The following is a 26,121-nucleotide window of genomic DNA, read 5'->3' as shown; positions in this document are numbered from 1 at the left end:
TTGTTTTGTCTTTTGACAGTTAACTTAGGACATTCTCTACCTTTTCATGTTTGAGATTTTGCTTTTTAAAATATTTTAAGAAAAAAATGAGTGCAAAGAAAAATACACCTTAGTTGGAATATCCTACTCTGTTTATGGGGTAAAAGAAATTTTGGACAATACTAAATATACAGCTTTTACTAATAACGTGCAGCCACGCTTGTATTTGAATTTTATTAGTTTTCTTATCAACCTGTGGAAAGTTTTTGAACTAAATATACAGTCAAATGAGTACAAATTATTTGGCCTGATTTTTGCAGGGAAAGCTAGTTGGGCACTAGTTGCTTTAGCATTAAGTGCAAAACAGTTTGATTAGAGTTGGGTATTTGAGGGCATGTAAAGAAAATGTTTAAAATGGGATGTTAGCAAAGAGTAGATGCTTGATGGAAAATGCTTATTTTATTTTTGTAGGGAGGCTTTTTTATGTTTAAAACAGCAGGATAATAGTTGCATTTCACTAATACCCTATAGTGTTCATGCAAAACTAAATAAAAACAACTTTAAAAATTGAGACATCTGACCCAGCAGAAGAGGAGATGGGGAATCTCTCTTTCTTATTTCAAGCTGGTACAGGTGAAAGCACCTGGACTGCTTGTGAAACAGTATCCACATAGGTTTCAGAGTAGCAGCCGTGTTAGTCTGTATTCGCAAAGAGAAAAGGAGGACTTGTGGCACCTTAGAGACTAACAAATTTATTTGAGCATAAGCTTTCGTGAGCTACAGCTCACTTCATCGAATGTCTCCACATAGGTGCCTGAAGCACTTCATGGGCTTTCCAAGCACCAGTACAACTATCTGCTGTCCATCTTCTAGCTTCTGTGCAATTATGTTGCTGACTAGTGGTTTCTGATTCAGGTCTAATCTGCCCACCATAGTGACAAGCACATTTCTGTATCATCATCAAGATCTGGATTTTACTATGCATATCCAGGTAGTATCCACATAACTAGTGCTGCTGCTTTCCTAGCACATCTACAATCTGTCCTTGGTTGAGCCGCCATTAGGTATAATGGGCTCTTAGTTCATCATAAATATAAATTTCTAATGCATTTTATGAAATGCCTGGTCTGTAAGCTCCTAGACTATTATGTGGAATATTCAAATCTGATCCCTTTAAAATGTAATCTTACTGTGTGTTCAGTAACCCCTCAAATTGGATGCCTTTGACCTAGATGTCATAAGTTGTCCATTGAATATATTGCTTCCTTGATACCTTCAATATTAAAGTTTTTATATAGGAAAAATTAAGGCTATAGGGTACCTTATACTGCATCTACATCGACTGTCCTCAATCTTGTTAATCAGAGGTACAGCTGGCTGAAGCTAGCCAGCATATCCACTGTTACCTGGTTAAGTGTGAAGGGCACTTGTATACCAATTACTATGTATTTCAGTTTGGAACTTCAAAATTTCACAGAGGCTACTGAAGAGCAGTTATTCACCAAATGTTGACCTCTTCCCATAGTGACTTGTGTTGTGAAAGGTACATTTCTATGGTCTCTACTTATCTAATGGAAGGAGAAAAGAAAAAAAATCTCTTGCCTAATAAAGCAAAGTCAGTGGCAGAGAAACTCACCAGTACCCCACCGCTCATACCCATCATGACTTCAGGCTTGCCTACTAAGATGTAAACAGATGTGCTTTGGTACATGTTAAGCAAGAACTTCCTAAATGCATAGGACCTGATTCTTGTCTTTTGTAAGTTTTACACAGACATGTTCCTTCCTTGGTGCTGGTGCAAGGAAGGTCAGAACTGGATCCGTATCTCTTAGCTAGAGGAAATACTTACCTTCCTGTCACTTTGAGGTTATGGGGTGGAAAATTCAGCACGTTCGCCTGTGGCAATCTTGAGTGATGTAAAAACGCTCAAATAAATTGGTTAGTCTCTCAGGTGCCACCAATCCTCCTCTTCTTTTTGCGAATACAGACTCACACGGCTGCTACTCTGTAAAAGGAACTGGTGATGGTTGAAAGGTCTGGACGCTAGAAATCACCTCTGAAGCGCTAACTCAGAACGTGCTCAAACATTTACCCTGGGTACTGTGGAATAAAAGCCTCGAGAGAGTGTAGAAGGACGTGGCTAAGTCCAGAAGCAGCCGCGGAGCAGTTCCTCACGCTACTGTCCGCCTCAGCGGCGCTGTACCGGCACCCTGCTGCAAAGCGGAACGCATCTGCGCCCGGCCGCTGTTTTCCCACGGACTCATTGACGGCGGGACCCAGCCGGGCCGGGGGGAGCCTGAGCGGGCGGGCAGTGGCACGAGGAGCCTGTTCAAGATGGAGGGGGTGACCGAGGGGCGGTGGGAGTCTCTGCCCGTCACGCTCAGCCCGGGCGTCCTGCAGACCCTGCGGGAGCTGGGCTTCCCCCACATGACCCCCGTGCAGGTAGGGGGTGGGAGCCGCCCCGCTTGCTGGGCCGTGGCGGGTGGCTCTGCGGTGCGGTCCGTGCTCAGTACAGGGGGCCCCCTGCCCTTCCCCCGAGCCGGTGCTCGCCGCCATCCCCTTTCATACGGCGTGGGGGAGAGCTCGGCCGTCTGTCCCCCGGAAGATAGCCGGGGTGCCACTCCCGTGGTATCCCTCAAGGCGGGCTGCGCCCCTCCCCTCTTAATACGGGGGGGGGGCTGTGAGCGACCCCCTCAGGGCTCCACTGGGCAGTTGTACCTGCTGGGCCCTTTAATAGGGGGGAGGCTTTGCCCCCCTCCCCCCGCGTGCAGCGGAGGCTCCTGTGAGTATTTTTATGCTGCTTGTCTGCCCCTCCGGTCAATGCAAAAGGGGGGAGCCCATCACATAGCGTCCATGGTGTGACCTGTGTGCGCTGCCTTTTTTTTAATGTGAAGGGGGAGGGCCCCTTTGGTGCAGTTTGTCTCTGTGTACGGTGCATAGGGGATGGCAAGCCCCAAAGGAAGATGCTCCGTTATGTAATGAGTAGCGCCTGAGAAGGCAGTAGGTGCTAGTGTGTGCTGCTCTAGTGATCTGATGGAAATGACAAGTTGGTTCAAGTCCTCTGCTTTAGATGAGGGGCTGGTGCTTAGAACAGAGTCAGAACTCCTGGGTTTTCTATTCCTGGGTCAGTCACCGCTCAAACCCGCCCTCCCCAGGTCTCTCTATTCCTGCCCCCTCACCCCAAACCCCTCCAAACACATGTCTCCAATTATTGCCACCCTGTCAAGCTTCCCATCTGCAATGCATGCTATCCCCACCCTGCCAGGTTCCCCTTCCTAGCCACCCTGGGGCCCTCTCAAGACCCCCATTTCTCTTGGGGCAGGTCCCTATCTCTGTTTCCCCCTGCACTTCCTGTGTGACCTAGAACAATCACTTAACCTCTCTGGGATTCATTTTCCCATCTGTAAAATGGGGTTGATGACACTTATGTGCTTTTGTAAAGCACTTTTAGATTCTTGGGTGAATTGAGTTACATAAGATTTGTTTAAACCAGTGAGGATGTAATTGCGCCATATTTCTGTCTCCTTTAGTCTGCAACCATACCTTTGTTTATGAACAATAAAGATGTTGCTGCAGAAGCGGTGAGTATTTTGTGAATTGAATTCTCTGTTTATTTTTTCTTACAAGTATTTGCATTCATGAAAAAACTAACATTGCTTCAATTTTCACAGGTAACAGGCAGTGGCAAAACATTAGCTTTTGTAATTCCCATATTAGAAATTCTCCTCAGACGGGAAGAGAAGTTAAAGAAAATGCAGGTAAGACTGAATTGAGGGATTCTGAATATATAAATAAATATATAGCTGTAACTTAAGATTGAAGACTTATAGGACTACTTAAGAGTCAGGTTACACATGTGATTAAAGGTTTGCAGGATCAGCCCCTCATTACATTCATAACCAGGAATAAATTGAAAACACTTTTTTAAAGTTCTGTGCTGCTTTTTATAGATTTGTTTAAATGTGTTCCTGAATAGCTTGTGAAATTGATTAGTAATAATTTGTACTTGTATAATGCTTTTTGTTTACCAAGAACAAAAGATGTCTGTAAACTGTTAGAGAACAAGATATCTCAGGGACTATGACCTTTTAGTTTTTTATTGTACTGTCTCTTGATTTCTGAACAAATTTGAATTCACTTCACTGCTACTTGTCACTAAAGATCTTTGTATTGCCTTAAAAAAAAATGTTGTGCACCCAATTAAAAAAAAAGGGGGGCATTTCAAAGGGATTTTGTGTTACTGTACTGTGTGGCCAGCTGTGTAATGCATCCCATTTTGACATGTTTCAGGACATGACGGTTGAATTGGATCACTTGTTTATTTCTCAGCACTTTAACAAAAATGGTGTTTGCCCATGGAAACTTTAGCATCATAATTTCATAGTCACAGCAAATAGTAAATGTCTTTTGGGGCATTTGTCTATTTCTGTCTTTCCTTTTGTTCTAATGAGCAGGTTGGAGCCATAGTCATCACACCCATAAGAGAGTTAGCTGTTCAGATTGATGAAGTGCTATCACATTTCACAAAACACTTCCCCCAATTTAGGTAGGTATGCTTAGGTTTGTAATGAAAACAGACTTTTCTTTGGCTTTTGTTTGCAAATTTGTGAGTGACATGTTTCTTGTTTCAGCCAGATTCTTTTGATCGGTGGTAGGAATCCAATAGAAGATATTGAAAAATTCAAAGAACATGGGTGAGTTGACTGATAATGTGTTTCTATTGGTGCCTCTCAGAGCAGAAATGAGGCATATTCCCTGCCCCAAGGAGTTTACAAATTAGGGTGCCAATCCTGCACATATTCAAGGATGTATTTAACTCATTGCCTTCTATAAATCAAGTTATTTATGTGCTTGTGTTTGCGGGATCTGTCTCCTGAATTAGACACGGATAATGAGGGACTAACAACAGTAGGAAGGGATCAAATGTAAAATCTGTGTTACTGACCAAGGGCTTGTTGACCTGAATTTTATGGGTTAGTTGTTCTGGCTCGCCACTGATCACGTCCGACCAGAAGATTTATAGGTTCTTGTCCAATTCAGACTACAGGGTCCGAGAACTCAGAGAGTTCTATATCGGGAGAGGACTCTCGAGGTGCTTGACAAAACCACTTACACTGAGGACAGTACCAAATTGATAAAAAGCTTTATTGAGATTAACAAAAGAATAATAAATGCTATGATTCTTCTGAACGCAAAACAGTAAAAGAATGCCAGAACTCCTGGTGGTAACATTCCTATTATAAGTACCTTAACTTAACATACCTCGAGGCCCCGGTAATAGGAGGTGAAGGACCAGCTTACTCCTGGCATGCTCGATAACAGGATGGTTCTGGTTTCCCCAATAGTTAGGAATGTTGAGCACTACACAAGCTGAGCTGATAGCATGATAGAAGATAGGAGAACAAAGAAAAGAAAGCTAAAGCTCCCTATGATATCCTTACAAGGTATTTTATAGGATCCTGACACTATGTAATTCAGATCCAACCTACTATGCCCAAATCTTATTTCCATACCCTAAGAAATTTATGGGTACTCTTAGCCTATAGGTTAGTGGATTATGACACTTACTCTCTCCATATTATCTCACTCCAAAAACTGCCAACCTAGGCTCTCTTGGCAACTTACAAGTTTGTGGTATACCATGTGGTTACCAACCGGTTGCAGATGCCGAATAAACCTGTTCAATGTTGTATGTAGTTCCTCCCTTTGGTTCCCCAAAGTTCAGGGACCATTCCTATCTGTGCCACAGGTTGCCAGCTTTTATGCTGACTTACTCTTAACTGATTATACTTTTACCTATTTAGCGGATCTTACTGGATACAGGTTGGTAGGCTTTTGCATTTCAGCAAAACTTATTCTATGTATAATTATTAGGAAACACATATTGTATGCCTCAACACATCCTAATTTCATAGGAATTAATACTGATAAAATATACGAATCATATATAAAATGGATTAATTCATAAAGAAAAACATATTATTTGATATGGATGGCTGAATTAGTAGGATATAATAGCTAGAAAAGTAATCCTATGGGCTACAGCTAGTGCATAGCATAACTTAAAGTGTTGGTGTTTTTTTGTTTTTTTTTTTAACTAAAGAGATATTTTAGTTGGCTTACTTAGTGTAAAATGTCACAGCAGGGGTAAGTGCCAAAGAGGATCTTAAATAAATGGCCTTGTGGTTCAGCTTGGGAAGGTGTGGTTGAAAAAAGCATGTAAAAAATTAATGGATCTTTTAAAAAATACTCTGCATTCACTTAATTGTGAGAGACCAATCTGTGGCCTTGTAACACAGGCTCCTGTGCTCTGTTCCTGTCTACAAACTACTCTGAGACCCTTCTCCTGGTCCAACACCTTGTGTAGTTTATTTACAAATGGATTCCTACCACCTTCATAACATATACAGCTCCTATAACAAGCAAGGGAGAGCAATCTCTCTCTCCCCCCTTACTGCCTGCTTTCCCCCTTTCCACTTCCTTCCTGGCTAATGGCTTAATTAGCCTTTCTGCCCTGCCCCACTAACAAATTAGGCACAGCTCTGCTTAGTCATCTCCATTCTGCCTTGCTTGATTGGAGCTGCTGTGAACAGTGCTGACTCAGCCTTTCTTGCTTGGCACTCTGTCAGAGGCCTGAACTGGGAATACCAGAATATTGTCTAAGTAATTTGATACGTAATTTTCACAAACTGCTTTCTGTGGTGATACATATGTGGAAATTCTGAAATAAAGTGGCATAGGCTTGGTGGTCTTGTTTGCATGCCAGTACGCTTTTTCAGTTTACAGCTATTTTATAGCTATGTAAGCTCTAGGATCAATACAAGTAGCTGCGGAGCTGTTGCATGCACAAGTTATTTATCTTTAGGGTTTTGTTCTTTTACCCTTCAGCATAATATCTGAGCACATTATATGTTAATAAGACAGACAATAGCAAGGTCTTTAGTGGACTGAGCTCTCTTCCATTGTCAGAAGTGCACAGGTCAGTCCCCACTTGAAGATTCCAGACTGTGTTTTGAGTGGAGGTTTGTGGTATGATGAGATTCTGGGGTGGTGTTGACATCCAAGTACAATTAAAATATAACCTAAGCTGTATGCTCCCTATCACCAATAGTGGGAACATCATTATAGCCACACCAGGCCGTCTAGAGGATCTGTTCAGAAGAAAAGCAGATGGGCTGGATTTAGCAAGTTGTGTGAAATCACTTGATGTGCTGGTATTGGATGAAGCAGACAGACTTCTAGATATGGGATTCGAAGCAAGGTATTTTTTTAATATAATTCTAGTAGTACTTGCCATTCCTATAATGCTATCCATCTAGAGCTCTCAAAGCATTTTAGAACCATTAATGTGCTCAAGATGTTTATTATTCCTGTGCTACCGATGAAGAACTGAGTCACAGAAAGGTTACATGACTTGTAAAAGGTCACACAGTGAGACTAAAATTTAGAAGTCCCAGGTCAATTTTTCTATCCAGGTGTTTGTGATACCCATCAAGATAGTATATGAGAACCTCAGAAACCATTAATGTGTCCTTACAATACTCCTTTCAAGTAGGGAAGTATTATCCCTGTTTTTACAGATGGGTAGCCGAGGCACAAATAAATTAATGTCCTTGTCTATGTTAAGGGAATTTGCAAGGCCTAAGTGACTTGTCGCACTGGGAATTAAACCTGTTTCTCCTGAGTCTCAGTCAAGTGATTTAACCACAAGATCCTTCTGATTTTGACCACTGCACAATGCCTCCTTTTTTAACTTTATGATGGGTGGGGAAATGCATGTGAAGCTTATTTATACCCTTCTGCTATTAATGGTACCATTGCACGAAACAATTTGGTATTTCAAATATGAAACGAAAATTGATCATACACTAATGTAAACTGAAGAGGAAGAAATACCGAACTATAGTATGTATCAAGGATCCACTCTTCTCTTATCTTGTCGTCTTTTTGAGCTTCCTTGTACGTTTTTATCATTCTCTGCAGAGCTTGGAGGAAAAAGAGAAGAGCCAAGGGAAGGGGGCAACATAACAAGGCTAATAATCAAAAACATAGTTATTCATAGGCCTAGTACATTCAAGTAAATATCATCTGACCTCATATTTAAAACCTCAGATGCAAACACACATGAGGTATAATCAGTCAAGCAAACACACAATTGTTAGTGCAACAGCCGGTGTTGTGCACAGCACCCTTTTGTAAAAATCATTCTGTTTTAAAAACTGATTATAAAACTTCCTCTTGATGGAACTCTGGAGCTATTTTCTTTTTAAATTGTGTTTACTTGCAGTTTAAATACCATTCTGGACTTTTTGCCCAAGCAGAGACGAACAGGCCTGTTCTCAGCAACTCAGACTCAAGAAGTAGAGAACCTGGTGAGAGCAGGTCTCCGAAATCCTGTCCGCATCTCAGTGAAAGAGAAGGGAGTGGCAGCGAGTAGCACTCAGAAAACACCCACACGGCTTGAAAATTACTATATGGTGAGGCTCCCTGCTCCCCATGTTTGTTGTTTCTCTTTTAAACATAATGATGAACTCAGAATGTTACACTCTGGTGCACTGCAGTTTGACAGTCATGTTGCCTTCAGAAACAATGCAACAGTGAATATTCTAAGACTGCAGCAAAAACAGCTAGCAACATTATTGCAGTAAACAAAAATTGAAATAGGAGCTGCCCTCAGAAGGATTCATGCTGATAAATCAACTACTAAAGCAAGCCTAAGGCCTTTCAAATTCCTCTGAAGCAGTATTGTCAAGTAGCTTGAGTTGGAGACACTAAGTCAGGATTGCTGGCCTTAATTCCTTGCTCTGCCATTGATTCGCTTTCCATAACCTTGGGGAACTTGCTCAATTTTTCTGTGCCTCATTTTTCCCTGTCTCTGAAATGGGGATAATATGTAACACTCCTCAACCCTTGAGGTCATTCTGTATTTATTCACTGAGGAAATAATTTCAACCAAGATTTGTAATTAGGTCAATAGTTCAGCTTCAGAAACCTCCAATAATAGGTAACTTTAAAGCTGAATTCCAGCGTTAATGTTTATTTCTTTTTAATTAACTTAAGTAAGCACTAATATACATAAAGGACCATGTTCCCACACTGATGTATGTGGAATACGTCTCAGCAAGCATTAACTTGTATAAAATGCCTCCTGTATTAGTGCACGAATCAATCACAAAGGCTCTGTACTGAGGTGAATTGAAGAAACAAGCAAATCAGCTCGTCTTGAACCCACTGTTTTATTTTCCGTATGTTTTTGATGATGTGTAGATATGCAAAGCGGATGAAAAATTTAATCAGCTGGTGCATTTTCTTCGACGACACAAGCAGGAAAAACATCTAGTCTTTTTCAGGTAATTCATTTGGGGTTCTTTGTGAAAACAATGCTACGATTATTTGTGTGCTCAGTGCTGCATGAGACATATGCTAAAGGTGATCTACTAGGGAGCATATTAACCACTTTCTGTGTAGACTACAATGCACAAAAAAGGGGGGCGGATCATTGCTTCACATTAAAATTACTTATACTTTGTCATAATGAAAGAACTGCTCAGGCCATATGAACTTTCTGTGTTTATTTCTTAACCACAAGGTATTATCATAGACAGCTGTACATTAGTCATTAAAATAATGCTCATACTTTTAGTAATAAAAATAGGCAATTGGTATAGCACCTTTCAGAAGGATCCTCGAGCCCTTTCCACCTGTAAGGCTAGATCTTACATTCCCACGATTAATTCAGAGTGATTTTGGGTGTGCAAGGAATTCAGAATCAGATCTTTAAATTGACAGGTAAATTATAGTAGGTAAAGCAATTTCTGTACTTACAAAATGGGATGGAATATAGCTGGTGTTTAACTATCAAATGGTGTTGATGTTAAAAACAGGAAGTTATGAAAAATATTGTCTGACACTTCAGGGGGTATTTAGTGAGACAGAATGTAATTGTAACCCTTTTTAGAATTTGGCCAGGGTACTGAGAACCAGTGCTCCTACTCAAGTGAAAAACAGCCTGGGATATTTGGAGACCAGAAGTGGCAGGACCTCAATTTTAGGTCCCATATGAAAGGCCTGTGCTGTCACAAAACAAATTAAGCTGGTTATAAAGACATCTTTATATCTTGGATGAGTTTATAGAACAATAGAACTGTTAGTGCTTTAAGGGACCCATAGGAAGCCATTTAGTCTAACATCCTGCATTGCTTTTCTTCAGACTCACAATATCTCTCTCCTCAAGAATATATCAAGTAGAAATAGTTGAGTCTAGAAAATGTATTGTAAAAGCTCTTCAGCTACATTCCCATTTTTCATAGTAACAAATTTTCCTAGCAAGAGACTGGAGGGCTCAGAGTGCTAGTAATGGGGATGTCATTTGCTTTCAGCTTAGCTGTTCAAATCCAGCACAAGTTGTTAATGACTGTAACTCATCATCTGGTGGCAGTCCTGTGTGAAATGGGTTGACCGTCTCAATCCAGTTCCCTATGGATAGCTGTATCACTCATACCAAAAGCATGATTGGTAACTTCAGTGTGGAGGAAGTTTGCACTGTCCTGTCATGTTGTACCTGTTCTGTGGCTAAGCAGAGCACTCCAAGACTGCAGGGCTTTTGAGGCAGGATCTTTCACCAGCGCTAAATCCACATGCAATTGTAACATTAAAAATACAGCTTACAAACAAAAGTTGATGCTGACTTTTTGTGGTTTTCATTGTCTCCTCAGTACCTGTGCCTGTGTGGAATATTATGGGAAAGCTCTGGAATCCTTAGTTAAAAATGTGAAAATAATGTGCATTCATGGGAAAATGAAACATAAACGTAACAAGATTTTTACCGAGTTTCGGAAACTCCCAAGGTAGGAGCGTTTGAATAGACTACTCCAGCGAAAGGTGTAAATGCTAAGAAACGTAAAACTTCATCTTCAGCGTGGGGAAGTACACACCACATGAGAATAGAAATGTGGCTTTCCTGTTGAGCAGGCTGCTATCCAGGCTACTGAAGCAGCTGGGATAATGTGGATGATATAAATCACACTCACTTTTATGTGTGTTTAGGTGTACTGAATGAGGAAAAAATTCAGATTAATTGGTAAAACAATAATACAAACTGCTCTCAGGTAACTCCCATTTGAAAGAGAAGTGATGGTGAAAATTCCCCTCTGTCTGATAAAAGGAGTTGAAACCCATGATACCCATTTATTAGTATATGAACAAAAAGAATGTGGGTTTATCGCCAACAAAATGCTTTTTCATTTCAATTAAAGTTATCTGCTTTTGTCAGTTTTGCAATATGTGCAGTCATTAGGGCCCAACAATATTTGTCTCTCATTGGAAAAAGGCTGGAATTCTTGCCCTGTGATGTTCTTTTTATTGCCATCCAAGCATTAGGACTTCAGTTTTAGCTGTCTATGTGAAACAGAATCATTTCCCCAGTCTCCTATTGATAGTTTAAAAACTGCAGTTAGATCATTTGATCTTTCTTTAATATGTTTATAGTATTTAGAAGCAGGGGAAATAATTTAAATATGAAACTTGTAAAGGGAAGAGTTGATTATTCAGTTTCAATTAGTGGTATGTAGGAAAGAATACAAAATACATTCCTTCTCCTAAATACTTAGTGGAATTTTCATTCAATGTGAATTTTAGTTCGTCTGTAATATGTCCTCTAATTTTGATAGTCATATTTTTAAAAAACTTAAGACCAAATATTCTGCCTTGACATGCACCCCCACAGCCTCCAATTGGGATGCATGATGTATAAATCAGGGCAGAAGTTGGGAGCTGTTGGCTGGCGCTTCTCAAATGACTATTTAATCAGAAATTTGCATTTTCTTCCAACTTTCTAGTGGCATTTTAGTTTGCACTGATGTGATGGCCCGTGGCATAGACATTCCAGAAGTAAACTGGGTTTTACAATATGATCCACCTAGCAGTGCAAGGTACAACTTCAATTCTTCATAAGAACTTTAATCCCACTTCTGTTCCTGTAAAAGTTCTATTTAAGTGCAGAGTGAGCTCGGTACTGTACAAAACACAGTGGAAGACCTACTCCCTGCCCAAGACTTAGTCTGAATGGATAGACAAAACAATGTAGTTGTCCCACATGCCCAAAGGAAGATTGGAGCACTGCAGTTTTTGTTAAAACTGACATTTTAACAGCACTTATGGATGTATAATCGCACTTATAGGTTAGGTGGGTTAACATTAATAAAATGGTAGTGGACATTTACATGAGTATGGAAGAGAGTTCCTAGCATAAGGGCTGGCAGGAGAGAATACCAAAGAGGCAATAAGGTGGGAGACATTCAGGGAATGAAAGAAGTAAATCAGCAGAGATGTAGGTAGGGGCAGAGCTGTTCAGGAAGTGCTGTAATGAGGGTTAAAAATAAAGCTAATTAAAGTAACTATTTCCCTATCTGACAGCTACCAGTGTCATCATTTTACCATAACACACACACACAAATATTTGACAAATCTCCTTTTAACATGAACATTTAAATTCTTATCTTCTGAATAAAAGGATTATATGCTGCTTGCACTGAATTCAGGTAATGCCTGTTGTTGGTAGTTACTCATTTACATCAAGAGTACAGTAGCCCTAGATCTTCCCTTCCATAAAACCTGCCATTCCACTCATTGTCTTGTATTACTTTAAAAGCAATTAAACATCTCATCCTGTTAAAACAACTTTCTGTTGTGTTTTTAGTGCCTTTGTGCATCGCTGTGGTCGAACAGCTCGAATTGGCCATTTAGGCAGTGCGCTTGTGTTTTTGCTTCCCATGGAAGAATCTTATGTTAATTTTCTCTCAATAAACCAAAAGGTGAGTTGGCTTTTATTTCCTAACAGCAGAAATGAATTAAAATGAAAACTAATTCATCAGACCTAAAACCAGTTTTTTGAAATCAGACTTCATAAATTTTAAAACATGTATATGAGTTGTTTTAACCTAGCCGAGTAACAAAAAACAGATGTGAGAGCTATTTATTAATTAAACTAATTCATCTCCCTGTTAAAGCAGGATTGTTCCCTGCATTGTGTAATTATCTATTTAATCTATAATAGAAAAACTGTATACCTTTGTAGTGACATCCTTCTCATTTTGGGGCTGAAAGTAAAATAATGGTCTTAATTCTACCAGATTAGCAGTAGAGATTGGTGAGATCTAGTAATTGGAGTTGAGTGAGGATTCATGCATTCTGTTCCCTGTTCTCTCACAATTCAATGTGTAAACTTGGTTAGGCCCCTTAACTTTGCCTCGGTTTCTTCATCAGTAAAAAACATGAGGCAGGTAAATATCCTCCATGTGTTGAGGCTTAATTGATGTTGAATTATGTGTTTGAAGTTCCAATGCTTATTTTAAGCCATTACATTTACCTCTTGTTTATGTTTTTTTCTTTTTTTGGTTAAGTGTCCCATGCAGGAAATGAAACCACTGAAAAATGTGGTAGATGTTCTTCCAAAACTGAAGTCTCTGGCTCTGGCCGACAGAGCCATGTTTGAGAAAGGGATGAAAGCATTTGTATCTTGTGTGCAGGCCTATGCCAAACATGAGTGCAATCTTATCTTCCGAATAAAAGGTAATTCCCAGCAGCAGCTGCTATTTTTACTTTACTTCAAAGACTATATTCAGTTTGGCAAAAGTTACAGTGTTGTTGCACAAGCACTGCAGGCTCATCCACTTGCCAAGTTCCCATACACATAGTTACCTTCTGTTAAGTTAAATATTGATACCATTTTGAAGATGTAAAATGCTACATAATCATGAATTACTGACTCCTGAAGTTCTGTTGAAGGAAGGTGTAATCCTATTTCATAGTGGGGTAAACTGAAGCACAGAGGTTGTGATTTTGTCAAAGCCACAGAGGGGAGCCAGAGTCAAAGTTGCAGATAAGAACGCAGCCAATGCCATTTTGGCAAAGCAAGAAAGCAAATCTTAGAGAGACATAGACCACTGCTTACAATGCGCAGAGATCCTTGTCTGACTTAATGAAAACAGTAAAAGATGCATTACTTCTTGGTGACAGATTTTTCTAAAGACATCTAACAGTGGGCTGATTTTGCAGAAAAATGCATTACTTTAAGGACTGTTTATATGATGAGTGTGGTGACTGAATAACTTAGCTCTGGGTCTGTGAGGTAAAACTGGGCAAGGAATGATTTTTCTGTCTCATGAAAGTTTGAGATTTTGAATCTTTTTCCTGTCCTGAAATCGGATGAAAAGTTTGTCTTGAAAATTTTTGCAAACCAATAAGATGAATTTTTTTGATTGGGTCAATCAAAGTTTAGAAACGTTTAGTTTTTTACCCTTATTTTACTTTTTTAAAAATAAATTTTAGAATTACTTGTTAAACATTGCAGTGGGACATTCTGACAACTTCAAAACTTGTTCCCTACAATTATTTTGAATTGGGAGATTTGTGGAAACTGGCCCTATCTTGTAAACAATTTCCATTTGGACAAATTGATATTTTTTGATTGAAAAAAAATTTTGTTGGACAATTTCCCACTGATAGGCACAGACTTCCAGAAACCGCTAAATAAAGAAGCAATTGAGTATCAGGATGCAAGCAGTATGTCAGGGAAGGAAGGGGTTTTACATACATAAACTCTGTCTGCATTTAACCCTATGCAACTATTAAGATATGTACCCCCTCCTTCACAACCCAACATAACTTAGCCCCCAACCCAGCAAAGTACTTAAACATGAGTAGTCCCATTGAAATCAGTGGAACTACTCATGTATTTAAGTACTTTGGTGGATTAGGTCTATTACTTTGTCATATGCTAATATCCTAATCATTATTTTAACAGATCTGGACTTTGCTAGTTTTGCTCGAGGTTTTGCTCTGCTGAGGATGCCAAAGATGCCTGAACTAAAAGGAAAGTGTTTTTCAGACTTTGTTCCTGTCAGTATTGATACAGACTCCATTCCATTCAAAGATAAAAATAGAGAAAAACAAAGGCAAAAACTGTTAGAGCAACAAAGAAAGGAAAGACAAGAAAATGAAGGAAAAAGAAAATTCATAAGGAATAAAGCCTGGTCAAAGCAGAAAGCCAAAAAGGAGAAGAAGAAGAAAATTACAACGAAACGGAGAAGAGACGAGGTAAATTAAGTTCCTCAAATTCACATGTGACTACTTCAGTATAGTCACAGCCAGGTTAGAATGCAACACTCCCAAAAAGCAAGGGGGTATAAGGACTTCAGTCTGGCAGAAAGTTAGAGAACTGTCTGTCCACACTGCCTGCCTGCTACCCCCGAAGACAGAATTTGATGAATTCAAAAGCAAGTTCCATCCATTCCTCCTCTGCCAGTGACTGGATTCCTTAAGTTTCACTCCTCAGAGCTGTAAACAACATGAAATGAAGGGAGCTGCAGTACCTGAGTTTCTTGCATTCTCAAAAGAGTGTGTAAGAAAAAAATTGAGCAGTGAGCCCACTATAGAGAGGGATGAGGCTCTACTCCTTGCCTGGCTTCTGTCAGCAGAACCCTGTTGTAAGCCTCCAGTAGCAGAAAGTCAAGATGGGCCATGAAAGCTATGGAGGCCTGAGCTCTCCAGGTATAGTCCAAAATGGGCAGCATGTAGGAAATACATTGGTTCACACCTTCCTCAGCCAGCCTCCTCTAGAGCAGGGGTCTCAAACTCAAATGACCACGAGGGCCACATGAGGACTAGTGCATTGACCCGGGGACCGCATCACTGATCCTCTCCCCTCCCCGCTTGCTGGCCCCGCCCCACCTCTTCCCACTCCTTCCCCGAAGTCCCCACCCCTGCTCCACCCCTTCCCTTCCCCCAGGGTGCAGGGTGTGGCAGGGGGCTCAAGGCAGGGAGTTGGGGTGCGGGATGCAGGAGGGCTCCGGGATGGCAGCGGAGCACACCGGGGCCAGGGCAGGCTCCCTGCCTGCACTGGGGCCCCCGTGCTGTTCTGGGAAGCACCTGGAACCACGTCCCTGCTCCCCGGGGTAGGGGGGGCAAGGGCACAGGGCTCTGTGTGCTGCCTTTCTGCTCCTCCAGGTACCTCCCCTGAAGCTCCCATTGGCCGTGGTTCCCTGTTCCCGGCTAATGGGAGATACCGGGGGCAGTGCCTGGAAGCCATGGCAACACATGCCCTCTGCCCCCCCCCCCCTCCCTGGGCCACAGGGACAGCCGCTTCAGGGAGCAGCGCGGGGCAATCATGCGGGCCGTAGTTTGCCCACCCCTGGCCTGTAGGTAGGCTGGGGGTGGGGCGTGGGCTGCTTGGCGGGCCGCAGGAAATAGCTCTGCGGGCCACGTGTTTGAGACCCCTGCTCTAGATTAAGATGTGAGGCTGCCCTCTCCTTGCAAGTGGCTCAAACTCACTATATTCCATGCAATTTTTATGCAAATGTAATGTTACTTTTAGCAAAGCAAAGCTCTTTGTATTAACTTTGACCTCTCTTCCCCCCCCCCCCCCCCCCCCTTTTTCAGTTGGCAAGTTTAATCTTATCTGGGGTTTCCTTTAATAGGGTCAGGGTTGAGTAAGCAGCAAAAAGAGGACTTAAGATTTAAATAGTATTTTGAATGTTAATAGAAGGGAATCCACTGTTCCCCATGTCCCCTTCTGTTGCTAAAGCGTCTTTAACCCTTATTGCTGCCTCGTGTGTTGCCGCACATATAAGGGACAGCCTAATATGGCTATGCAATGGATGGCAGCAGCACAATACATGTAACAAAGCATCAGCAGTAAAAAATGAATAGGGTTATTTCTAGACTGTTCAAATATATAGAACATAAGCATTTAAGTACAGGAGTAAATCACTGTTTCAACTATCTGCAGGGCTCAGATATTGAAGATGAGGAAATGGAGGAGCTGCTGAATGACACACGACTTTTGAAAAGGTTAAAAAAGGGTAAAATTAGTGAGGAAGAGTTTGAGAAGAGGCTGCTGAGCAGTGAGAGAAAAGTCAAAGCTGTGGTTGACTCAGAGTCTGAAGATTGACAATCATGCTTCAACCATCTCTCCATGAAGATGTCTCTCGTTTTAGTAAAGCTGTACTTTTACACAAGGCCGCTTCATGCTGTGCTTTGTGTTACCTACAAAACTGTCTTGGCTTCCATAAGTATTATGTGCATCTAGTAGAATCTCTACAGTCTCTACTGGGGGCACAAGCATAGCTGCAACTTTGAAGACAGAACTAAATCAGATGACTGTTCCAAAACTGAATGCTTCGGGTAAGAAATGTAGAATTCAGTTATCAGGTGCCTGGTGGATTCTTTTTGTTCAGATGTGTACCTAACATATCTGGAATTATTAAGTAATTTTTAAACCTGTTCAGAGGTTGTATGTGGAGAAAGGCAGTTTAGGTGTCAGGCTCATAATGCTGCACCCCTCTACAAAAATTTATTTTAGAGCGTCAGACCCTCAATGACTTACACTTCTGTTTGCACACTGGTCCATTTATATGTAATAAATGAATTCAAAACTTGCTGCTTTACTGTAAAAATCAGAAGGCTGCTGGTAATGAAGCTAATCCTTATACAGTTTCCTTTCTACAACATGTTGGGATAGTTTATATCTGTCAAACTCTGCAACTGTAAAGAGATGGTCATTGAACAACAGAGCACAACGTGCAGTGAATCTGCTCTATTACAGATAAAGTTTAATAAGTTCATCGCTGACAGCTGATGGAGTTAACACACCTAGATCTGTAAACAGCAATGTAATTAATGATGGTGAGGTGTAGTCAATCCAGGGGTGCTCCTCAGTTAGACTTCGGTTTGTTTTCAGGGTGTCTGCTTTGTACTGGGGGGGGAGAAGAAAACCATGAGTGGTCACAAAATGATAGGCCATAATCTTTTTTGAGCTTGAATAATAATATGGCCTTAACCAAACTTTATCGACCCAAGCTGTAGCTGAAGGAACCCACAGCTCTAACCACAGCATAGAGTGGTGCCACCTAGTACGGCCACTTCATCATCTACACAGTAATAGATAAGGTTTATCGTTCTGGAAAGAGTTTCCCTTGATCCAGCCATTCTGCTCCCAGCTGCTTGTCCTGTGTACTGAGTGAGCTGCTTCAGGAACAGTATGTTGGTAGCACTGAGGGGGAAGTGCTGCTGCTTCTGGCAGTTTGGTTGAGTGTACACAGAGCAGGAAGCTTTTCAATATTATAAAATACTAGTAAAGTGCGTGAGGGTGGGAAAATCTAAATTGGCAAACACACTTTTGTTTAAGCTGTACTGTATGTTATTACAGGTTGGGTGTGGCTTTGACTTACTCTAGATAAAAAAATGTAAACTACATTTTCAGTGCATTAGGTGTAAATTTATGGTTAAGGTCTTAAATTTATGATATTATTTGCTCACAGAACCAATTTACACGCAGCTCTGCGGGTTAGAAAGTATTCTGAATTTCCCTTACCTTAAACTTATCTGGGACATCCTGTTGATTTAGAGGGAAGAGTCTTACAAACTTGAAGCTTTCTGCTACCACGTAAAACGGTTTATTCTGAGCTTTGGCGCACACAGCCATTTGATTTGTACCAATCTGCGGAGACAGTTAGATGAAAAACAGTATATACACTCAGTGCTAGAGTGACAGTAAACTTCCATGGTTCCAACTGGTAGACCCTTCAAGTGTACTTAACATCTAAACTAAAAGCACTTCTGAAAAGGCTGGAACTCATCCTAGAAATAAAGCTTAAGAAACAGTATGCTCTTTTAAAAGAGAGTTTTGTCTGTGCACCATTACGGGTCACAACACCCCTGTGAATAGACAAGTATTATCCTCATTTTACAAAGCAGGAGACTGATGCACAGAGGAAGCAGTAGTACAAAAGGGAACAGCAGCCAGGAGTCCTGACTTCCACTCCCTATTCTGACAAATGAAGAATACACCTGTTAGTGTGTTTCAGGTCAGGAAAGTTTCATCTTTGTTTATTCTAACCAGCTTTCATGTGTAATGTACTCCTCCTTCAAGCCAAAAAGTTATCTTTCTATCTGCAAACTCTAACTAGTCTTTAGGCCATATTCTATTTTGCATATCAATATGAAAGTTGCAGACAGAATATGGTTATTTTTAAACAGTAGTGTAAGCAAAATAAATCTATTGCTTTAGATATAGACTTATTGATGCTGACAACTATGTAAAACTGAAACTGATTGGACTCTGAAGCAAAACAGATTTTAGCTTAAACTTTAAGTATATTGTAACCATGAAGACTATTCAGTTGCAACGGACTGTAGAAGGTGGCAATTTATTGTAATAGTCTTAATCATGACACTAATACACAGGGGTTATTCACAAATAATTAGCAGCAGCAATCGGAGTTTCCTGAATTAACCTCCCCCTGCATCATCTAGAAGAAGCCCATTAAGCTCTAGTGAGTAAAAATCTATTAGAAATACAATGCAAACATTGCTCACATTTTCAAAATCTATCAACACGCACAGACTGGTCCAGGTATATGAAGAATCACTAATTTAGCACCTCTTACCTTGTTAATAATTCCTCCGCTTTCAACCACGCCTTCAGCACCAACTATTACCAGGTTCACTCTCTCCATGATGTAGCTGTTTAAGAAAAAAAGTTAAATCATATAGTATAGTACTAGAAATGTGACTTAAACAATTTTGTTAATACCTCATGATCATTTTGCTTTTCCAGTACACTAGTCATTCTTGCAACTATCCAGATATATGCATGCAGCCTCTTCATATGTCCTTGGAATTATCCTTCCTTGATCTCCCCAAACAGGAATATAAAATAACCAGTGCTTCGCCAAACATACTTGAGGCATTAACCTCAAAAGTTCCTGAGGATATTTTGGCTGAAGTCTAGTAGTTACTAGTAATCAGTTACAGAAATTTAGATATTCAATATTAACTTCATAATAGTCTATCTTAGCTCCATATTTCAAGATGGTCACAACCAAAATATACTTTTAAATAATTCCAAATGCCTTTAATCCTGTGTTTTCCCTGCTTTTGATGCCCCCTCACATCTGTTTTTCCCTTATACTGATAGAAAGAAGATACTTTTTGGATGAGAGGTGCTCTATAAAAGTACAGAGATAGCATGTATCCTGGTGCATGAAGGAAATGCAACACCAACTAAAATGCTCATAAGGAGAGAAGTTCTGTTTTTTCAGTTCTGTCTCTAAGAGTTATCTGGCCAGATACTATGAAATCAGTGACCTGACTGATTAAGTTAACTATGTTGTAAAATATAGCAAGTTAGAGTGGTGTGTATCTTCTTGACAATTGGCTCTCAGGCAATTGGATAGAGAATTAAGTTTTAATAATGCACTGTTCATAAGAACATAAACTTAAGAACGGCCATACTGGGTCAGACCAAAGGTCCATCTAGCCCAGTACCCTGTCTTCCGACAGTGGCCAATGCCAGGTGCCCCAGAATGAACAGATGATCCGTCCCCCATCGCCCATTCCCAGCTTCTGGTAAACAGAGGCTAGGGACACGATCCCTGTTCCACTCTCATGCATTTAGGACTCAAATTCTGGTATCTAGTAAGCAATTATTCGCTTTTTTAAAAAAAATCCAGTCACAGCACTTGTGTACATATAAAGCATCTGACTTTAAAAAAAACCAAACCCTTAGCTATAGCATCTCAGCTCCTTTTCTCCCCCATATCCCTAAATGCTACACTTAAGTTTAATTATCTTTTTCAATTTAATATCTAAACATTATCAAATACTTCTGCTTGATTTATGGCAATCACATTATCCTGTTAAAAGATTTAGCTCGTACAGTAGCTGTGCCAGTTGATACTACAGTGAAAGGTTAAATTAGCAAAACCATCCATTCCAATTTGAACAAATTTTTGGGAAGTTCATATATGTTCATTAGTTAAAATGAAAACCAGAAGGACAATGAAAGGCTTGTTAACATCTAAGAATTTAATTAATATACTTACCCAACTGCAGCATCTAGAATCACAGTCACAGGAACGTTGAGCTTGCTAAGGGCCTTTGCCATTTTTTGCCTATTAAAATAACGTTTATGAAGTTTTGAAATCTTCCTTTAAATAGGTCAGTGAAATTCATAGATGTGATACAACTATTTTTTTCCAGTATGTATGAATAAAACCTGATAGTTAGGGCCCTACCAAATTAACCAAAATGGACCATGAATCAAGTTCATGGTCATAGGATTTTTAAAATAGTAAATTTCATGATTTCAGCTATTTAAATCTGAAATTTCATGGTGTTGTAATTGTAGGGGTCCTGACCACAAAAAAGTGTTGTGAGGTGGTCACAAGGTTATTGTAGGAGGGGGTTACAGTACTGCTACCCTTACTTCTGCACTGCTGCTGCTGGCAGCGCTGCCTTCAGAGCTGGGCAACTGGAGAGCGGTGGCTGCTGGGCAAGAGCCCAGCTCTGAAGGCAGAGCCACCACCAGCAGCAGCGCAGAAGTAAGGATGGCCTTGAATGGTATTGCCACCCTGACTTCTGCACTACTGCGTGCAGGGCTGGGCCCTCAGTCAGTAGCTGCCGCTCTCTGGCCACCCAACTCTGAAGACAGCAGTGCAGAAGTAAGGGCGGCAATACCATACCATGCCATCCTTACTTCTGCGCTGCTGATGGTGGGGTGCTGCCTTCAGAGCTGGGCACCTGATCAACAGCCACCGCTATCTGGCTGCCCAGCTCTGAAAGCAGCGCAGAAATAAGGGTGGCAATACTGCAACCCCCCTAAAATAACCTTATGACCCTCTTGCAACTCTATTTTGGGTCAGGACCCCCAATGTGAGAAATGCTGGTCTCCCCTGTGAAATCTGTATAGTATAGGGTAAAAGCACACAAAAGACCAGATCTCACGGGAGTAAACCAGATTTCATGGGCTGTGAATTTGGTAGAGCGCTACTGATAGTAGAGCCCACACATATCTGCATCTCCCTATTGGTAACTGTGGTTTTGCAATCACTCCTTTTTCTGGTTTCTCCCTGTTGTATGAAAAACTCACCACAAATAAAGGGGAAACAAGCTGACTATCAGGGAAATAGTGAAATTGACAATACAAGGAGTAAAACTGAAGATTCCCCTCTAATCATTCAGTTTAGAAATCATAGGTATGACTTGTAACTATATAAGGTAAAAGACTCAGACAAAAGTGATTAAATTGACAGTTTACTGTACATTTAACACCCAGCTTTTTCATCTGCTTGGTGTTAGATACAAGATACTATGAACAGAGCGTACTGTGAAATGTTACTTTCGTGAAGTGGATAAATCAGTTTATCTGGCCGATCTTTGGGTATTTCAGTTGTCATTAGAAATATTGGCCAGATATTAGAAATATCTAATTTCTAATATTGGCCAGATATTAGAAATATTGGCCCAGTTGGGTGCCCAGAGAGTGGCAGCTACCCGGTTGTTATACAGCATGTATGGTTTGCTATTTTCCTTACTTCCCTCACACTAAGTTGTATCCTTTGGAGACTGACCGCGCTGTACAGATCTGTCAGTAATTTATACTATGTAGTGTCTCAAAGGGAACTCATACTTTTTTAAAAAAAAAAAAACCCAAACACAAAAACCACCAAATTTTTGGTGAACATTTTTATCCTCCTATTGTTACGAGTAACACTCGCTACTAGTAGCTTATTTTAAAAAATACTTCAAGTTGACTGGCCTTTTAAGCAATCCTTCTTAGAGGAAAAATGGGTTGCCTAGCAGGGGTTGGTCATTAAAGTTTTGTTACACCTTAGCTGGAAAGCTTGGGAATGCTGTAATGTGTTTATTTAGTACAGGGAATTGCCTACTGATAGCGGTTCTTTAGAAGGGCGTTGCTGTAGACTGTCAAGAGGGATGTGATGTTTTGCAATGAAATAGTTACCTTTCAATTATTCAAAACAGGAAAAAGCTGTTCTTAAAATATGACTCCACTGATAGACATTAGCTCTACAGCATCTTACTAATCAAGAAGATAAAATTGACATATACTTGCCCAGCTTGATCGGGCTGTGATTCAGTAATATAAACACTGAAACGCTTCTTTGATTCAGCAGCTGCCTTTAACACTCTGAGGACCACTCTCGAATAGGCATGCGTTAATATTCGCTGTTAAAGTAACAGACATTTTACTGCTTTAGCAAGTTTCAGGAAAACTTTGTTATTGTCATGATCTCTTGTAATTGTTTACCATGCACAAGTGTTTTAAACATGATCTTCAGTTACTTTAGATGATATCCCGATTTCACAAAAATGTAACATTTTAAGAGTTGTAGATACTTTTGGTGACCTGTCCAATGTTAAACTCCTGTATTTTTACAAAGCATGGGATGTCAAGCCATCAGGAAAATTGGACTTTATAGGTCCCTTAATTACTGAAGCCCTGACGCTGAGAGGGGCTGAGAACCCACAACTTCCATTTAAGCCAGTAGTTGTGGGTGTCAGTACCACTTAGAACTGGGCCACAGGCTTAATGTCAGTTTGTATGGAAACAAAGGTGGAGGGAAGGAAGGAAAGAAAGAAAGAAAAAGGGAGTGTTAGAAAATATTTGAATATGTGGCATAAACAAATGTGATGACTAATAAATAGGAATAACATCTTCAGTTAGGAAAGCCAACATCAGATAATGTAGTCTCCTTAACAGATGAGGATAAAACCTTCCTATTTCCTCCATCACTTGAAATAATGGAACACCCACAACAGATTCATCAGGCCTGACATACTTACAGCACCATCTTTGATAAATGTATGGCAGAGTTTTGCAATTTTATTTCTTGAAAGAGAGATTCTCCTAAGGAAAAGTTCCCCTCGTTCAATCATGATTTCTTTACACTTTGAATAGTCCTGGAAAAAGCAATAAGAACAAAAATTAAGGCCGAGGATTACTTTGTGAGTGGTGTTACTTTATGGATGAGTGAAGCATTACAGTTGGTGACAAACTTACCGAGTACTCCAGTGAGGTGAGACTGATAAACCTTAGAAAGAGCTCTCCCCCTGAAGAGACTGCCACTGAAGAGTCAACACCAGATAGAGTTTCAATGGCATTTTTGAGATTTACTCTCAAACCCTGAATGGTCTCACCTGAGAGAGAGAGAAATGCAAACTTCATTTCAAAACAAGATACTCATTACAAGCTGTCAGCTTCCACCCCAAACCCCGCTTTGCGTCCAGGATTTATAATGGTGTTAAATATATTAAAAAGTGTTTTTAATTTGGGGGGGGGGGGGGTCGCACTCAGAGGCTTGCTATGTGAAAGAGGTCACCAGTACAAAAGTTTGAGAACTACTGTGCTAGACAGAAGTTTAGGTGTATTCTGGTGTGGCACTAATGGGTGTATTTTAAACAATTCCAAATGACTAACTTGGTATTTCTTCTTCAGTGTGTTGGGATTACAGTGGAAGCTTATTACACCATGTGAAAGTTTTTCAACTGATTCCATAAATTTGAGTACAAAATCTATAGTCTTGTAAGCCCTACCTGCAGCATGCCCTCCATCCACCTTTCTCTAGAATAACAGTCATCTAAAAAGAGAATAAGCACTCCTGAAACTTGCATCGCTGCCAGGAATGAAAACTGATGAAATACTACTACATAGTCAACAGCAGTGTTGACTATTCCTGCCTGCCCATCAACGTGCTTTGACTGTAACCTGAAGGAACAAGTTCTTGCCATTAATGAGGTAATTCAGCACCCATGCTCAGTCAAGACTTAGCCACTCTGTGAGTAGAAGGGCACATATCCAATGCAGCAGATTATACTTAATGAAACAAACACCAAATACATTTTGAAAACCTTTCTTGTACTACTTCTGTTTCCCAGATTTTGATTAGTAATGCACGCTTCTCACAGCGTGTGCTCATTTCTGTACAATGTCCACCAGACAACTTTCTTATTTCTAACTTTGGATGGAGTGTAGCCTGCTTTTTTATTTTTCTCCTCAAAGACCTCCATGTTTAACTCTTTTCTGAACTTTTAAAAACAGTATGACGTTCAGGTTCAAAACACAGGGCTTGCCTTTTATTGCAATGCAGGAACTGGACTGTTAGTTTTGCTTGTGGAAAAAGAAAAAGCAAAAGCAGGATCTTGGAAGCAGAGATGAACTGCAGTATAGCTTGCTTCTTGAGAAAGCAAAAATTAAATGATCACCTGAAATGCAACAAAGCTCTGAATTCCAGTCCCCTGAAACACCATGAACGCGATTAGGTGTGTGTCATAAATGTTTAGGATTGGCAGAATTTGTTTTTTTTTCAAAAAGAATTTGGATGGCTAATATCAATAGTTATTTGCGAGCATTATTTAATTTGCATTGATTTGCATTTCACAGTTCTGCAAAATTTTGGGGTTTTAGCATCTTTTCAGTTTTTATCAACTAACAGTTTTCACAGCTGCAGGCAATTACCGGGGCGTCAAACAATAATTTATTAGAGAGCTTCATTCAATAACGACCAGGCAACATCTTCTGTCGGTCTGTGCGCGGACGGTGAAATCGATGTTTATAAAAACGGGATCCGTCCACGCCTATAAATACGGCAAAGGTGGTCGGTGAGGTGTGTTACCACTGCCCTCTACAGGACGGACTCAGGACTACTCGTCCTATGGGACCATCTTCCGTTAGCCCTGGGGCAGGGGCCTGTGCGCTCGGGGCAGGGTCTGCGGGGTCTCGTCTCGCTCTGCAGCGGAGCGCGGGCTGGGCCGGCGTTGGCTGCGGGGGCCCCTGTACCTTTGTCTCTCTTCAGGAACTCCAGCAGCGCGCGGATGGCGGCCACGGCCGAGGCCACGTCAGGATCCTCCCTCATCTGGGCTTTGAAGGCCTCGATCAGCTCTGCAAGGGAAACGGGGCCCGTCAGCCGCGGCGACCCGCCCGGCAAGCCCCCACCTCGGGCTGGCCAGGCCTGGTCCCCCCCCACCCCCGGGTCCGGGGAGCGGCCGGGCAGGCGGGATCTCGTCGCGCCCCCGCCGGCAGGGAGCACCCCAGGCCGCGAGGGAGGCTAGCGCACGTACGCCGCGGCGTATACACCCGCTTCCAGGGGCGGCTTTGGCGAGGGGCCGGTTAATCTGCCACCCCCGGATCGGGCCCCTCTTACCTGCTTCGTTCATGGCTGCAGCTGCAGGCGGGACCGGGCCTCTGGGAACAGCAAGAGCCGGGTCCGTTTCCCTCTCGCACGCGCAGGGAGCGGCTGTCCCCGGCCGGCCCCTTTTCGTGGTGACACCGGACCCCACTTGCAC

At 41.2% G+C, this 26,121-nt stretch overlaps 2 protein-coding genes across 3 annotated transcripts; one reads left to right on the top strand and one right to left on the bottom strand.

Annotated features, from left to right (window-relative positions):
• Positions 1–2,120: 2,120 nt before the first annotated feature.
• On the top strand, positions 2,121–20,475 carry DDX55 (DEAD-box helicase 55). Its single transcript, XM_007058267.4, has 14 exons — positions 2,121–2,421; positions 3,510–3,560; positions 3,651–3,737; positions 4,434–4,525; positions 4,611–4,673; positions 7,091–7,240; positions 8,267–8,456; positions 9,247–9,329; positions 10,695–10,826; positions 11,817–11,909; positions 12,677–12,791; positions 13,380–13,548; positions 14,783–15,075; positions 16,766–20,475. Exons 1-14 carry the CDS (start codon positions 2,314–2,316, stop codon positions 16,925–16,927), a joined length of 1,788 nt encoding a protein of 595 aa, XP_007058329.1. The 5' UTR covers positions 2,121–2,313; the 3' UTR covers positions 16,928–20,475.
• EIF2B1 (eukaryotic translation initiation factor 2B subunit alpha) lies at positions 17,567–26,120 on the bottom strand. Of its 2 annotated transcripts, XM_037879127.2 has the most exons (9): positions 25,980–26,120; positions 25,616–25,717; positions 23,840–23,976; positions 23,623–23,739; positions 22,892–23,004; positions 20,862–20,930; positions 19,425–19,500; positions 18,350–18,475; positions 17,567–17,731 (listed from the first exon to the last, which is right to left on the bottom strand). In XM_037879127.2, the coding sequence occupies exons 1-9, from the start codon at positions 25,990–25,992 to the stop codon at positions 17,576–17,578; spliced, it is 909 nt and encodes a 302-aa protein (XP_037735055.1). In that variant the 5' UTR covers positions 25,993–26,120; the 3' UTR covers positions 17,567–17,575. The 2 variants fall into 2 exon arrangements, with proteins under 2 accessions (XP_037735055.1, XP_037735056.1); XM_037879128.2 differs by lacking the exon at positions 20,862–20,930.
• Position 26,121: the final 1 nt, after the last annotated feature.

This window comes from Chelonia mydas, chromosome 15 (assembly GCF_015237465.2).
Source record: "Chelonia mydas isolate rCheMyd1 chromosome 15, rCheMyd1.pri.v2, whole genome shotgun sequence".
In the NCBI taxonomy this organism is placed as follows: Eukaryota; Metazoa; Chordata; order Testudines; family Cheloniidae; genus Chelonia; species Chelonia mydas.
Note: the sequence above shows the minus strand (reverse complement) of the source record. Positions and strands in the feature narration are given on the sequence as shown.